Source organism: Podarcis tiliguerta (genome assembly GCF_965153285.1).
Source record: "Podarcis tiliguerta genome assembly, chromosome: 2".
NCBI lineage: Eukaryota > Metazoa > Chordata > Lepidosauria > Squamata > Lacertidae > Podarcis > Podarcis tiliguerta.
In genome coordinates this window covers 29,295,365-29,311,827 of record NC_139535.1, presented here as the reverse complement: position 1 = coordinate 29,311,827, position 16,463 = coordinate 29,295,365, and the positions used below count along the sequence as shown (strand labels likewise).

Here is a 16,463-nt window from a genome sequence, read left to right as displayed (position 1 = left end):
GACCAGCTGCGCCTCCCTCCACTGTGACGAGATTGAATGGAGGAGACATGGGTGGGAGAGGAGACTGCAAGCCGCTCGGGGCAGGGGGCCGCCGCTCAGCCAAAGGCGCTATAAATAGGCGAGATCCCCCCAGCCAGCGACAGAGCGAGCGAGGCCTGCCCGCTCGGCGTGCCAGATTTGCAGCGGGCGGGCAGGGCCCCCTGCTGCCCGCCGGCTGTGTACGCAACAAGGCGGGCTTTCGCCGAGTGAGGCGGCGCTGACTCAGCCTGGGCCGAAGGAAGCGCAGGGCAATGGCGCTCAGCCCCCCCGAGAGGCAGCCGGGCCCGCCCGAGCCCCCGAGCCCGGCAGCGGCGGCGGCGGCGCCACAGCAGCACCAGGCGGACGACGAGGCCGACCTCGACCCCGACCCGCAGCAGCAGCTGAGCGGCCTGGAGCCCGACGCCGGCGAGGGGATCCCGCTGCACTCGCCGTGGACCTTCTGGCTCGACAAGTGAGTGCGGGGCCGCCGGCACACCGGATGGGGAAGGCGAGCGGCAGGAGGAGGAGGAGAAGGAGCTCGCGGCGAGAGCGCGCGGCCTGGAGCTCGCCTCTCCCGCGCCGGTAGGGTGGGAAAAGGCGCGCTCGAGGGGGCAGCGGCGGGGGTGGGCGGCGTAGGACCGGCCTTTGTTCGCCGCCGCCGCCTCCTCTCCTGCTCAGCTGGCTCCTTCCCCGTCCCCATGGTGAATTAATTCCCTTCTCCGCCGAGGGCAGCGAAAAGGGGGGGGGGGTCTCTTCTCCAGCCCCACCGATTGCTTCACTTCGCTTAACCCACCCAGAGCTGCTGTTTCTGCCCTTCCTTGGCTCCCCCACCCGCAACCAGCCCTGGGCGCCCTCAGGCTCGCTTTCTCCTCCTCGCTATTTCCAGGGCTCTCAACGCGAGGTTTTGAACTCTTGAGACCTCTTTTTCCAGAGCCCGGGGATCATCCCTTGTTAAGCGTGTTGAAGTGATAGGGGCTCTTAGAGGGAAGTAATAGAGGCTCATTTTTCCTGACTCGGTGGTATCCACACACAATGCAGGCGCGCATCTAGCTTGCAGGCAGAAAAGGCAACAAGTGCAGCTTTACCCCTCCTCAAGGTTTGAGACGCACAAGAGACTTGGCCGGGTGGGAAAAGGGCAACATTACTCGTTGGGTTGCCTTGGGAAAGGCTCGCCTCTTAGGTACCCTAGAAGAACTTGGGGCATGCTAGCTCTTGTGTTTTTATCCCATTGGGTGGCATTTCTGCTCTGCTTCCCTTTGTTGCCAGTTTCGGAACTTCTTTTTAATGCATCCAGCACTTAAGGTGGTTTGTTTATTGATTTAAGCAACCTTCTCTGGATAGTTTTCAGACCAGCTGCTGTCTGGAAATACATCCCCAAGGGCATGGATTCCCTAAGCTAAAGCAAAGCAAAACAAAGTATTTGTTTTGCCCTGGCCTCCTTTGGGAGGAAGGGTGAGATATAAATTTAACAATAATGTTTTTTAATTGCATGAACCATAAAACGGGCCTTGTTGAGAAACGTATTGTCATGTGCACCCGGTTTTCCCCACCAGTGGCAAGAAGTTAAAAGGGGTACTGCTACTTCTTTTGCATCAGTGGACACTGCAGTCCACATCTTTATTAAAAAATAATAATCATAAGGCATAAATTGAGGCAAAGACTTAGCCATTAAAAAGTTAGCCATAATCCTTTACCCAATATTAGAGAGGGGCCGTGCCACCCTCTTACCAGCTAAACAGTTTCTGTCTCCCTGCTTACTTTCGAGACTGCTTACTGTTGTTTTCCCCACTCATTCTTCCTAATCTTCCCCTCAGACCCAACCCCACAGGTAAATTTGACGGGGGCACATCCACACCCATTAAAGAACAGTGGGGCTGCTATCCTATACGCTTTTACCTGGGAGTAAGTCCTACTGAACAAACATGTAGGATTGTGCTGCAAGGTTCTTCTGTGCCACATTACGGAGTCACTTTAGAAGTCATCTTGGCGGGGGAAGCATAGTGGTAATATATGTAATATTCACAATTTAGAAATGACTCTTTTTTTGCCCTTTAAAGGTGTGTATTCCAGGTCACAGTGCAAACAGATGGCTCCTTAATAACCGTTAACCATCCTATTTGGCATTATCTTTCTGTGCATGCCTGTAAGAAACTATGGTGTTGGTGAAGTGGATTATAATGAAAGTTAGGGAACTAGTGGGTGGTAGTTATTCTGGATTAAATGCAGATTATTTACCGTATTTTTTGCTCTATAAGACTCACTTTTTCCCTCCTAAAAAGTAAGGGGAAATGTGTGTGCGTCTTATGGAGCGAATGCAAGCTGTGCAGCTATCCCAGAAGCCAGAACAGCAAGAGGGATCACTGCTTTCACTGCACAGCGATCCCTCTTGCTGTTCTGGCTTCTGAGATTCAGAATATTTTTTTTCTTGTTTTCCTCCTCCAAAAACTAGGTGCGTCTTGTGGTCTGGTGCGTCTTATAGAGCGAAAAATACGGTACTCTTAGGTTTCACACACACACAAAGACACTTACTGAACATATATCAATGGCAAACATTATTTCAACACAAACCTTACAATCCGTGCTTGATTGCCCCCTTCCTTTAAAGTCCTACGATGGGCAGACATTCAACAGGTGAAACTTTTTTACAATTTTGGCAATTTTTACAAAGGATTAACTCTTCCCTTCTCATTAAGTTTTGTGTTGCTATTTTATATCAACCCATATTCTTGAAATATCCTTCTATGGTTGAAACTTTGATCTGCTCTTAACTGTCCATAATTTGTTTTTCATTCACTGCTTTAACCTTGTTTTTCATTCACTGCTTTAAAATAGAGCTGTCTGAGAATCCATCCTTTCCTCCACTCATTATAAAAAACAAACAAACCTTGGTTCCCCTCTCTGTTTTGCTAACAAACCATAATCCTTTCTTAAAATCTCTATCCGGTGTTTATTTTCCACAAGATTCAAAGCCATATAAGACTTGTTCCCAGTGTCTCTCACTCCAGATCCACTCCTCCAGTCATTACAAAATCAGACTGACATGCTTGCTTTCTTATACTGCATCAGACTACAATTGGTTGCTTCTTTAGCCTTGCTTTTTATAACTCCATGGTATCCCAGTACTTGTCAAATGACACACACGCACGCTGTCCATTCGGAGCTTGTCATAGGTGGTTGGCTTGTTTTCCTGTACCAATCTGCTTTTGTAACTTGAGAAAGAAACATGTCCTTGAGGTATAAACAGCTTTCTCTGGCAAGCTACATAAATCCTGAAATGTTCTTATGACCAATTGCATTTTATTAGCACCTTTTACAACCACTGAAGGGTTTGCTGAAATGAAATACTAAGGGACAAGCTACAATGTGACCATGGTAGTTTTGTGTACTTAAAAATGGAACTTTGATATCGTGAAGATAGTGGGAAGTGCATCTGATTTTAACAGCAAAAGGAACACATGGGTGAGATGTGCTGCCCCTTTACCTCTCACAGCCAAAGTCACTTGATGTTTTGTAGCTCAGCAAAAGTACTTGGGAAAGAGGATGCAAGGAGGTAAGGAAGTAGCATTGTTCACTTCTCATCTGAGTCCCCATGTTTGCTGCTAAAATCACATCTCTGCCATCTCATTGTCCACTTAAACTCATCAGGAAATTATCCTTTTTAAATTTTCTCATAGCTTGTAGGCCAAGATTGCTCCTGCTGCCTTTGAATTATAGCCATCTTACATTAGGTGTTTTAACACATGGCAGGGCGTCTTGCTGTAGGATAAAGAACGATCTAAGCTACCTCACCTTACAAACCCCTTCGGTATAATCCACATATTGGTTGTAGAAGCAAGCAAGGTGCCCAAAATGCAATGTGTCTGCAGGCCAGGAATAGTTCAGCAAAACCATTCAAAAGGCCTTGGGTAAGCAAACCAAGCAACAAAAAAAGTGATGAGAAATCTCAAGGGTCGCTATAAGCCAATATTTATATTATTTAATACATTTATATCTCACCTTTCTCCCAAGTTGGGATTCAACAGATGTGGCACTGAAGATGATGTTAGGTGCTTTTCTGTTGTTGCTTTTTTTAAAAAAAGTTCCCCCTCCCCTGGGACTAATCCATAGAATCCAGTTTTCACCAGTTACATGAAGTACCCAAAAAGTTAATATCATTGATTAGATACATATTATTTAGGTGATATATATATACCGTGGTGGGGGTATCAGTGAGTTTTGTACTAGTTTCTTAAGGGCAGGAATTGTGAAGGAGAGATAATATTTAAGCGTGCAGAAGTAGAGGACAGGGAATCAAATCTCTGTCCAGATTGTAATTTACGTCCTAAGTCAGGGGTATAGCCAACATCAGGCATAGGCAAACTCCGGCCCTCCAGATGTTTGGGACTACAATTCCCATCATCTCTGACCACTGGTCCTGTTAGCTAGGGATGATGGGAATTGTAGTCCCAAACTTCTGGAGGGCTGGAGTTTGCCTATGCCTGGCCAACATAGTGACCGCCAGATGTTTGTTGTACTACAGCTCCCACCCCTGACAGTTGATCATTCTGAACGGCACTATGCTGGCAACTACTGCTCAAAGCCGTTAGCAAAAGCTGTTTTGTTCATTAAAACAACAACCCTTCATACTCTTGAGTTTCTATGATTGCTATCATATTATGTGTTGGTTTCATGCATAATTACACTCAGGGAGCCATCTAGATATTTACAACCTTTCATTTCAGTTGTCTGTATCTCATGTTTTTTGAAAAAAATAAAATATTGGGCCTTTGATGATACAAATCCTTCCAAGGTTGTTTAATTACTTGGATGCCAACAGTAAGACATTACAGAAAGGTAACAAACCCAATATCAGCTTGCAGAAATGGCACCAAAGTGAGTGAGGCTCACATAAATGGAATACTCTGAAATTTCTGTACATGCTGGTTAGACTGTTATGTAATATGCCGCACAAGCAGAGAATCCTCCTCTAAAGATATGCCTCCTAATTTGAGGGCTACTTTAGCAGGAAGTCAGCCCACTGCACGTTTTCCATCACAGCCTTGTTTTCAGTAAGGAAACATTTGTAAAAGACTTTTCTTCTGCGGTTACATCAGTGACCTTACCTGACCCCAACCTATTATTAGAAGCCATAGTCTTGAGGACAGAACAGGGCAGCTGGGCACTTGCTGAGGTTTATTATTATTTAGATGATTGGAAATTAGAGTACTGTAATTGGCAGGCTAAGTCTGGAACAGGACTCCTCTTCTGCCTTCAGTTCCACCCCAAGTTAATCTGGCCTTCTCACATGCAGAATAGAATCTTCTGAAATACTTTTTGCAGAGGTGGGGAGGCTGGGGCCCTATGGATGCTGTTGGATTCCAGCTTCCATCAGTCCCAGTCAGCCTCACCACTGGCCAGAGATGGTTATGTGAGTAGTAGTCCAACAATATATGGAAGGCCAGTGTTTCCCTAATCATGTTTTAATGACTGGACTAAAGTGAGGTGGTCACATTTTGCAGTGGTAGCAGTCCATCTGAGGCATGCATAAAAGCTAGGCCAGCTTAAAGGCCCATTTATTCTGCTTAAACAGTGGCCAGCCAGATTCAGGTAAATTGGTTCTCATAATAAATACCAAACACATGCAAATAAACACATGCCAATAGCAAGCACAATGCCTTCTTTGGTTGTACGAAAGAGCAGAAGTCATTGGTTCGTATCTTGGTCGCCCTCCTCTGCACATGTTCCAGCTTCACCTGGTAGGTAGTTTGGCTAGATTACTGGGACCTATGGTCCAGGAGGTAGGATGAATCCCCATTGGGTCAAAGCACATTTGGCGTCTTCCTGCTTGGCAGATTACGACTGCACAGCCTGCAATTGACACAACAGCTCTGTGGATTGAATGTGGTTAGCTTGGTAGCCAAAGTGACAACCTTCAACCTTACAGGCTATTCTACAAAAGTTACCAGTTTATTTACCCAGTCATATGTTAGCTATTCATGGCATTTCGATTTTGTGGAAGAGAAGAACCTGTTCTTCCAACCAAATTACCCCACCTGATTGCCAAGTGGTGAATCTTGCAAGCTGCTGTGTTTGGCTGCTTGAATCATAGAATCTTAAGAGTCGGAAGGGACACCAAGGGTCATCTAGTCCAACCCTCTGCACTGCAGGAATCTCAGCTAAAGCCTGTGGACTTTTAACAAATATTTGTATGCCACTTTTCCAGACAAAACCCATCCAAAGCAACTTAGCAACAATAAAATTACTAAGAGTAACTGACAAAATTGAAACAGACTCAGAACTCCTGCTCCTTAACCGTACTCTAGATTGCAGTCAGTGCTAGTGTAGGCCAAACAAAACAAATGATTATTTAAGGCCTTCTGAAAAGCCTTTGTAATCACATGCTGCCACTCTACTGGGGGTGTTAATAGTGTGGAGCCACCACAGAAAAAGCCCCCACTCTTGTGATCACCCACCTGATAGATCCAGGAGGCTTTCACAGTCCAGGGGATGCCCTCAGATGCTAGGGCCTCACTTACAGGAGGTATAAGCCTCTCACTTAAGTATTCATAAGCAAGGGTAGCATTGCAGATACAGCACAGTCCAAACCAGGGGTTGGCAAAAAAAATTAGCCGCGGGCCGGAGAAGCGGCGCTGGGGGGGGGGGGAGCTGGAAAAAGAGGCGAGGGGGGGCAAGTAGTCCTCCTCCCCAGCTCCAGCCCCAGCCCCACTTACCTTTCCAGGGGCTGCCGTCGCTGCTGCTTCTTGTGGGAAGGCAGAGCGAGCTCATCCGCTCCGCTCTCTGGCCCACAGGAGTACCAGAGCGGTGTGAAAGGGCTGGCTCCGGAGAGGGGCTGTTTAAAATGGCGCCCAGCCAGCTCAGCCCAGCCCCCTTCCTCCTCTAGGCAGGGCGGGGAGAAGCCAGGAGGAGGGAGGGAGGAGGCGCCACCGCCACGGTGTGTGTGTGCGTGTGTGGGGAATGTAAAGGCGCGGGGGGTGGGGAATGGTGCAGCCCGAACGAACAGAATCCCCATGCCGATCCATGGACAGTCCGCGGGCTGGATCCTGAAGGCAATTGGGCCTGATCTGGCCCCCGGTACTTAGTTTGCCAACCCCTGGTCCAAACAAACCAGGATCAAGCATCAAGAATCAGTGTAGGTTCAAATGTGATCTAGGGGGAAAGGCAACAGTCCAAGGGCAGATAGTTCAGGTAAGGCAGAAAAACTAGGAACTAGAGACCTGTGTTATTCCCAGCAAGTGGCAAGCTCGAGATGGAGGCCTTATACTAACTAGCCTTTTAAACCACACCCTGACCACCAGCTGCTAGCTAGTAAGGCCCAGAACAGTTTAGGGGTTGTGGGGTGGAGGGAATAGGGGGAAAGTATCATTGTGTGAGTGGACTTCCTTCCATGCACACATTCCCAACTTAGTGCTACACTGAATTTCATCCACAATCGTAGAAATAAACCTAATGAGAATCTGCATCACTCTGCATAGTACTGTTCTGTATGGTATTGTTATAGTGATCAAAGAGCCTCTGTTCCAGAAAGAGAGAGAAATAAAAGGGAAGAGGTAACTTGGAGAGCTTCGTTTGTACACATCACCACCTACAGGCACACCTGACATTTGCAGCACAGTCATTTGAAGTTTGTTCTGTCACTCCCCTCTGCAGAAGGGGAGAGGAGGGAGGTCATAAGACTTGCAAAACCTGATGCACATCTGGGATTAGCACATACTGGATCACCAGATTTAGAGGTTGTGGTTTCCAGGAGTCCCGGCACCTTTGTTACTGCTAGAAATGTTAGTAGCAACTTGAACCAGAATTTTGCAATCTGATTTTTATCTCTCTGTGCTATTGCACCACATTCTGCTAATTGTGAAACATTAGATTTTACTATGTATTTGTTTAATATTACCGTACACTTTTTGCACATTTTATGATTATAATTTTGCATGAAATGTAAAGTACATGTACGTTTTTAAAGAGCCTGACAAATATTCATGATGTAGACTATAAACATAGAAAATATTTGTTTCACCTAGAATACTTCTCTTACATTTCTCTGGGGTGTGTGGGGGGATTTATGGTGCTGTATGTGTTATGCATGGTTAAAAAGACAGGGTTGTAGTTAACTATCTTTTACTTGGAGTAGATCTATTGAAATTAATTGACCTAAGTGGTCACTAATTTCAGTGTGTGTTCTCTGCATAAAAGTTGACTACAGCCCACTATGAGTGAGTTAAAAGCACTGTAGCCAGATGTTATTTAACCAAAAAAGGTTTAGTTTAACATGTTAAGTAAAGGTTTCTCGTGTTCATTCAGTGACAGGAAATTTAATTGAATTTGTACAAATATTTATATACTGCTTATTCATAAATGATATTGGAGTGGTTTACAACAGTCATACTTAAAACTATACAATACAAATAAGAATATTTTTAAACCAGAGATCAACTGACTATTTCAGAAGTGTATAAATTGCAGCTGTTAAGGGACACATCCTTAACAGACATGCTGTTTAGGCATCATTTGTATATTATCCTCTGCTGTTGCTAGTTCCAGTTTCACTGGAATAGGTTAGTTCTTATTCCACCATGAAATAGGGTGACTGTCAGTGGCCATCTGACATTTGCCCTCTTAATTTCAGGGAAGTGAAAGTAATGAAAGCCTTGTGGAGTAAATTACTGGCCAAAAACAACTTGTTGTCATCACCATAACTATGTTGAGTGTCTTCTGAAAGAGACTGTGTAGGAACCGCTCAACAAAATTTGTTTCAGGCATGCACTGCTGTTTGATTACAGTTACTTAATTTGCACTGAAATACCATTCTCAGCCTGGCAGGCCAAGGTTACCCTTGGAGTGCTTACAGAATGTTTTCACATCAGTATTAAATTGTCCCCTTGGAACTCTTTCATGGACATTTTGATATTGCCAAACTTACTTTGTTGTGCCAAGTCTCTCCCTCTCTTCTTCCAAAACGTATTTTAGTTTGCTGGAGAAAATAGTTTAACGTTTAGGTGGGAATGTCAACCTGGGCCCAGTGCTGGCCTGTATGCCAATCCTCTATAAAGTTAATGATAAATCTTTCATTGACATAACCAGATGTAGACAATGGCAGCCTTTGGAAACATATTTCACCATCTGATATAGCAGGAGAGCTACATTTTGTCTACACTGTGGGGCAGATTCAAAATGAGGATCATTTTGCTTCATGGATTCAGCACTTAGGTCTGTTTCACACCAAGATACATGTATGTATTAAGGTAGTAGTTCTATAAACAGAAGAGCTTCACTTGCAGAAGTAAATTCATACATCAAGGCTGCCAGGCAGACCCTCTTTTGCACCCATCTGCTTGTTTGTGTTTAGTGAGGGTTGGGTAATCCAGGATTTAGTATGCAGCCTGTGTTGGACAGGGCTGCACTCCTCACAAGAAGTGGCCTTACACCAAGCCATGCCCTTAGTTTATCTAGCACTGCTAGGGATGCAGGTGGTGCTGTGGTCTAAACCACTGAGTTTGCCGATCAGAAGGTTGGCGGTTCAAATCCTCGTGATGGAGTGAGCTCCCGTTGCTCTGTCCCAGCTCCTGCCAACCTAGCAGTTCGAAAGCACACCAGTGCAAGCTGATAAATAGGTACGGCTGTGGCGGAAAGGTAAACGGTGTTTCTGTGTGCTCTGGCTTCTGTTGCGCCAGAAGCAGTTTAGTCATGCTGGCCACGTGACCTGGAAAGCTGTCTATGGACAAACAATGGCTCCTTCGGCCTGAAAGTGAGATGAGCACCGCACCCCATAGTCAAGTTTGACTGGACTTAACTGCCCAGGGGTCCTTTACCTTTTATACCTATCTAGCACTCAATTGTTTACACTGACTGGCAGCTCTCCGTGATTTCAGACAGGGGTCTCTCCAGCCTTTCCTGGAGGTGCCAGGGATTAAATATGGGATCCTTCTGCATGCAAAGAGTATCCTTTACTACTGGGGCATTGCCCAGCCACTTTTAGGATGCAGAGTTGTAGTCCATCTGTCTCTGCTTCTAATCACTGCTGCTACCTGATCATCCAGGAGTCCTTTGTCTAGGTTTTGTTGGCTATTTCACAGATTAGTTGGGCTGCAGAAAGCGTGCTGGGGAGACCACACATTCAAGAAACGCAAAAGTAACTTTTGCTTGGTTTAATAACAAATAAAGCGGTACCTCGGGTTAAGAACTTAATTCGTTCTGGAGGTCTGTTCTTAACCTGAAACAGTTCTTAACCTGAAGCACCACTTTAGCTAACGGGGCCTCCCGCTGCCTGCACGATTTCTGTTCTCATCCTGAAGCAAAGTTCTTAACTCAAGGTAATATTTCTGGGTTAGCAGAGTCTGTAACCTGAAGCGTATGTAACCCGAGGTACCACTGTAACAAAAACAAAAAATCATTTTACACTAAATTACATTATATCCATAAGTGTGACCCATCCACCAAGGTACTGAGAGAGCTACATGCTGCTCTTTATATACTATACCCAACAGCTTAATTAACATAACAGCACTTGCTATACTGCTTCACAGCTGTAAAACTAGGTCATGTTATTTGCTCTGGCCCTTAAAGACATACAAATCTTGTGAAACAATAATGAAACCTAAAATTTAAAGAAACCATTCAACAGGTTTGACTATTACACCACCTGTGTTCTTGCTTGGAGATGACTGACCCGGCCACAGTCACACATGCTTTAGTAACCTCTAAACTGGATCCCTGTATTGTGCGTTTGGTGGGACTGCCCTTGAAAAGCATCCTGAAACTATGCTGTTTCTTAGTATTGTCTGAGGCAATCTGCAGTGAATCATATATCTTTTACAATTATTGCCCATTTGGGTATTTCCCCCTCTTTAAAATACAACTTATGAAAGTGTACCAAAGAAGCCTGTGATAGTAATAATTAGTAGATCACTAGTAGGTTCTCGGGAATCTGTTTTGTGTTAGGTGCAGCGGATGGAAGTTAATAGTCTAAAGCAGCTAACTAGAAGCTATCAGTTTGGGGAAAATCTGACTTGAGTGCATGTGCATTTTCTAGTTAAGTTTGTAATAAGATGATTCAGCATCTCTCTTCAGCATACCAAAGGAGAAATCAGTTTTCTCAAGCTGTTGTAAAATGACATGTGGTTCATCGCTATGTGAGGCAAATTACTGGAAAAATCTCTGTTCTACCCGTACTTTAAAAATAGTTAAGATAGCTAAGATGTCTGCCATCTGCAAATGTACTGAGTGCTTCTCCAACCAACAGAAATAGTATTTGGAACTAAAAACAAGAGGCGTGATCCAGAGAGAAGTACAATTAGAAGTGAATTTTGCATGTCTAGCCATTCCAACAGTCAGCCATTGGTTTTGATGTTGTATGTTACCTTCTTTTCAGACAGAATCTAAACCCACTCATTCCCTATATTGTCATGGATTTGGGTTGCTTTTTTAAAATAAAAAGTTGTAATGTAATGATTACCTCTGGCTAGAGCAAACATTACAAGAAGGGATACTTTTTCAGTACATTAAGCATCATATCACTTTCCATCTGTTTATGAAACTGTTAGCAGAAAACACGTAGCTCCAATCACACATTCATTTGGCTCATCTTCTATAACAAAGATAGCATAATCTCTTTGCTATCCTGAGTTTGGTAGTCTCTTTTGAAGGCCCAAAAGATAGCTTGCTTGATAAATTATCCCAATTTGGAGCTTTTCATGGTATAAAAACAGGGGTCAGTTCTTACAGCAAGCCAAGTGTTCCCGTTAAGTAGCTATAAAGGTGCGCCTTGGGTTTCAGTAATTCTGTCGGTGAGCAAAGACCGAATCCAAGCCCAGAGAAAACACTACCCCTTTGCTACAGATACCGCTAATGGGATCTTTTTGCTTGTCCATCTTGCTGCTATGGTTGTCAGCTTATGGTTGTAATTGGTTACTGAACCATATTGGGTGCATATCACTTGCATGAGATTAGATAGATCCTGGTAACTCAGTAGTCCAGGCATAGGCAAACTCGGCCCTCCAGATGTTTTGGGACTACAACTCCCATCATCCTTGACCACTGGTCCTGTTAGCTAGGGATGATGGGAGTTGTAGTCCCAAAACATCTGGAGGGCCAAGTTTGCCTATGCCTGCAATAGTCCATAGGATGCTGTTCAAGTTAGTTTCGCAATGGAGAAGCAACATTATTCCTCCAGAGTTAGTCTCTTATAAAAAGTATTCCAGGGTATCTGTATCCAGTGCTTTTTTGGGGGGGGTACGCATACCCCTAAACATTTTGTGAATCTAAGTTTGGCCTCATTGGGGGGCAGTATTTCAATATGAGTAGGAAAATGAGAGTATCCCCCAAACATTTTTTAGAAGAAAAGCACTGTCTATATGGATAACTTAACCAGAAGTATATTGTACTGTATTTGTACGAAATGTATGCAGGTATATTTAAGACCTCTGCATGGCTCGTTTCATTATGAGAACAGGGTCCCATGATAAAAGAATAAAATAGATAAAAGAATAAAAGAGCTTTTATTCTTGGATTTTACTCACTGTAGACAGGGTCTTGCTAGATTTATAGAATGTGGCCATCTAGTGGCACAGATGTAAAATGAATAGAATAATTTATTAAAACCCCTGTGTTGTGAGAATAATGCTTCTTTAAGCCTTGTGCGATGCAGAATATGTTTAAAATACAGTGGTATCTCTAGTTATGAACTTAATTCATTCCGGAGGTCCGTTCTTAACCTGAAACTGTTCTTAACTAGAGGCGTGCTTTCACTAATGGGGCCTCTTGCTGCTGCTGCGCCACCAGCACACGATTTCCGTTCTCATCCTGGGGCAAAGTTCTCAACTTGAGGTAACTCTTCCAGGTTAGCGGAGTTTGTAATCTGAAGCGTTTGTAACCTGAGGCATTTGTAACTCGAGGTACCACTGTATATCCCTGTGGCCAGTGCTTTTTTTTTCTTAAAAAAAAAGTTTAGGGGTACTCCCATTTTGACTCAAGACAACCACCATTTTACAGTTCAAATCGGGGGAAATAAATACAGTAAATGGACAAAAGTACAGAAATTCACAAAATGTTTAGGGGTGTGGGTACCCCTGCGTACCCCCAGAAAAAAGCACTGCCTGTGGCTAAAATAAGGATTGAAGCTAAAGAACGTCCATGGAGGTTTGGGTGGATATGGGCAGCCCACCCTCCTCAGACAGTATTTCTTCCAATTTGTCAGTGTTCATCATATTTACAAAAAAGTAATTTCCTACTGTATTCAATGGAGGCAAGTGTGTTGCACTATTATGCTTCTTTAACACCCTCTGAATAGGAGATAAACGGCTTAACTGTGCAAGATTGGAACTTTTAATATTTTTATTTAACAAGACAAAATGTGTGCATGTTGCTTTTCTCCCAGTATTATTAATATTTTCTTTTAACAACAACAACGCTTGTGATTATAGTTTAGAAAAAAAAGAGGGAAATTTCTGGATTCAAATAGAATCAAATAGAACACTGTCCAACCATCTCGTCCTCTGTCATCCCCTTCTCCTTGTGCCCTCCATCTTTCCCAACATCAGGGTCTTTTCCAGGGAGTCTTCTCTTCTCATGAGGTGGCCAAAGTATTGGAGCCTCAGCTTCACAATCTGTCCTTCCAGTGAGCACTCAGGGCTAATTTCCTTAAGAACAGATGCGTTTGATCTTCTTGCAGTCCATGGGACTCTCAAGAGTCTCCTCCAGCACCATAATTCAAAAGCATCAATTCTTCGGCGATCAGCCTTCTTTATGGTCCAGCTCTCATAACTTAGTCACGTTCTTTAATTTCAGTGAGTCCACCGTGAGCAGCACTTAGTTGAATACCACCCATAGTCTTTAGTTTGGGGGAGTAAAGGCCAGGTAGGAATATATGCACATGGTTGTCTTGAATATTTTGGACGCCAGGATTCCCCTTACCCAATTTCTTCCAATTTGTCAGTGTTCATCATATTTACAAAAAAGTAATTTCCTACTGTATTCAATGGAGGCAAGTGTGTTGCACTATTATGCTTCTTTAACACCCTCTGAATAGGAGATAAACGGCTTAACTGTGCAAGATTGGAACTTTTAATATTTTTATTTAACAAGACAAAATGTGTGCATGTTGCTTTTCTCCCAGTATTATTAATATTTTCTTTTAACAACAACAACGCTTGTGATTATAGTTTAGAAAAAAAAGAGGGAAATTTCTGGATTCAAATAGAACTTATGCAGAATTACAACGACAAAATGTCTGTAAAATTAAATAAAAACTGCATTCTATTTCAAAATGAATTAACCAAATTGAAAAAGAGGATTGGAAGGAAGGGGGGGGAGAGAGAGAGAAACAAGAAACTATATCATTACCTTCTGACAGTAGATGTAACCACCCTCCCCAAACCTGACTTCAAAACAGAGTAGTTTGTTTTGTTATGACTTCCATTTTTCCTTCCACCCACAAACCCCATGGTATTGGTAATTCTCAAACACACAGCTTCGTTGTGAAACAGAGTTGGCTGATCACACAAATATATTGATTAAAAAAAACCCACCAAAATATATTGATCAGATTCACCATTTTACCATGTCAACTTCCATAATGTAAGTTATGGTACCTGCTCTCATCGTATAAATGTATTTTAAAAGCATGTTTTTGTGTTATTATAATTATTATTACAGTGGTACCTCAGGTTACAAACACCTTGGGTTACAAACACTTTAGGTTACAGACTTCACTAACCCAGAAGTAGTACCTCGGCTTAAGAACTTTACCTCATGATGAGAGCAGAAATTGCACGGCGGCAGCGGGAGGCCCCATTAGCTAAAATGGTACCTCAGGTTAAGAATGGTTTCAGGTTAAGAACTGACCTCCGGAACAAATTAAGTTCATAACCAGAGGTACCACTGCATATCATAGAATCATAGAATCATAGAGTTGGAAGAGACCACAAGGGCCATCGAGTCCAACCCCCTGCCAAGCAGGAAACACCATCAGAGCACTCCTGACATATGGTTGTCAAGCCTCTGCTTAAAGACCTCCAAAGAAGGAGACTCCACCACACTCCTTGGCAGCAAATTCCACTGTCGAACAGCTCTTACTGTCAGGAAGTTCTTCCTAATGTTTAGGTGGAATCTTCTTTCTTGTAGTTTGGATCCATTGCTCCGTGTCCGCTTCTCTGGAGCAGCAGAAAACAACCTTTCTCCCTCCTCCATGTGACATCCCTTCATATCAATGTGTTTCTTTTCATAAATCTGATGAGTACACTTACTATACCGAATCTTTAAATATATGGTTTCTTCCTCTCTCTCTCTTTTTTTCCAGGTCTCTTCCTGGGACAACAGCTGCTGAATGTGCATCAAATTTAAAGAAAATCTACACAGTACAAACTGTACAGGTAACAAAGATGCTGCATATGAGAATTTCATGTTGCAATATAAAATCCCAGATATTAATGATAGACCAAACAGGTTGTTTTTTTTTCCAGAGCTGAGATGTAACTTCTAGTCAGTTTGGTTTATGATAAGGCATTGTATTACGATCAGTAGAAATTAGGGAAAAAATGCTTTTGCAAACACCCTTTACAGGTCTAAAGTCATTGTTATCGCAGGAACAGAAAACTTATTATGTATCACTGAGTTTGCCCCTAATAAAATGATCATTCTTTGTATATTAAATTTAAAAGTATAGGTTTTTTAAAAAAAACAAAAAGCCACACATTTACTCATTTACTTAAAAAAAATTTTTTTTGTCATGAATGGATCTATAAGTTGCTGAACTGTAGGGAATCCAGCATCAGTTTCTGCTAGTTTATGATAAACAGGCAAAAATTTGAAGCTGAGAACAGAAGAATTCCTCAGTGCTATAGTAAAACAAAGAAAATTACTGTGTAGTCTAACTTGGTCTCATCACAGTGTCAAGCAGACACAGAAAGTGCTCATTTTCAGGAAGCGGGGGTTCTGTGAATACTAATTTTGGTGCATGAAACAAAAGGAATTGGAGGCCGTGTGGTGTAAAGGCCTTGTCACCATGTTGCAGTACAGATGTGCAGAATCCCAGGCTGCATTCCTGCTGCCAGTGTCCGCTCCCCATCTTTTGAGGCCTACTCAGGAAGACAGAAATGGACCCACCAATCTGTATAGACCAAACATCAACATGAGAAAGCCCACAAGCAAAAAAGGCGCTGAATAATTCTCCCTTGTGGGAAATTCCAGTGCCGCCTTGGAAGCAGAAATGCAACCTGCTCTTGCATTTGAAAGTTGTGCTGTACTTCTTGTTCTCAGTGTACAGGGATTGTAATGATCTGATTCAAGGTTGTGTCCAACAACGTCATTGCATGAGTGGAACAACGTCTGTTTATGCCTTGGATCGTAGCTCCCCCTCCCCCAGTGTGCACTCCCAACTTGCTCTGGAGAATTGGGGGGTCCCTTAGAGCAGATATTTGTGGGGGGAGAAGTTCTGTTGCACAAGTGGAAGATGC

The 16,463-nt window shown here is 43.3% G+C and overlaps 1 protein-coding gene across 2 annotated transcripts in view; it reads left to right on the top strand.

The window, feature by feature from the left end:
* Positions 1–16,463, top strand: part of EIF4E3 (eukaryotic translation initiation factor 4E family member 3) — a 38,634-nt gene that overhangs the window by 12,331 nt on the left and 9,840 nt on the right. The window contains exons 1-2 of one of the 2 annotated variants that reach the window (XM_083426736.1): positions 126–490; positions 15,308–15,380. In XM_083426736.1, the coding sequence (XP_083282862.1) occupies positions 291–490; positions 15,308–15,380 (273 nt within the window). In that variant the 5' untranslated portion in view covers positions 126–290. Of the gene's footprint in view, positions 1–125; positions 491–15,307; positions 15,381–16,463 lie in introns of those variants that run through there. The other variant, XM_083426737.1, reaches the window with a different exon arrangement.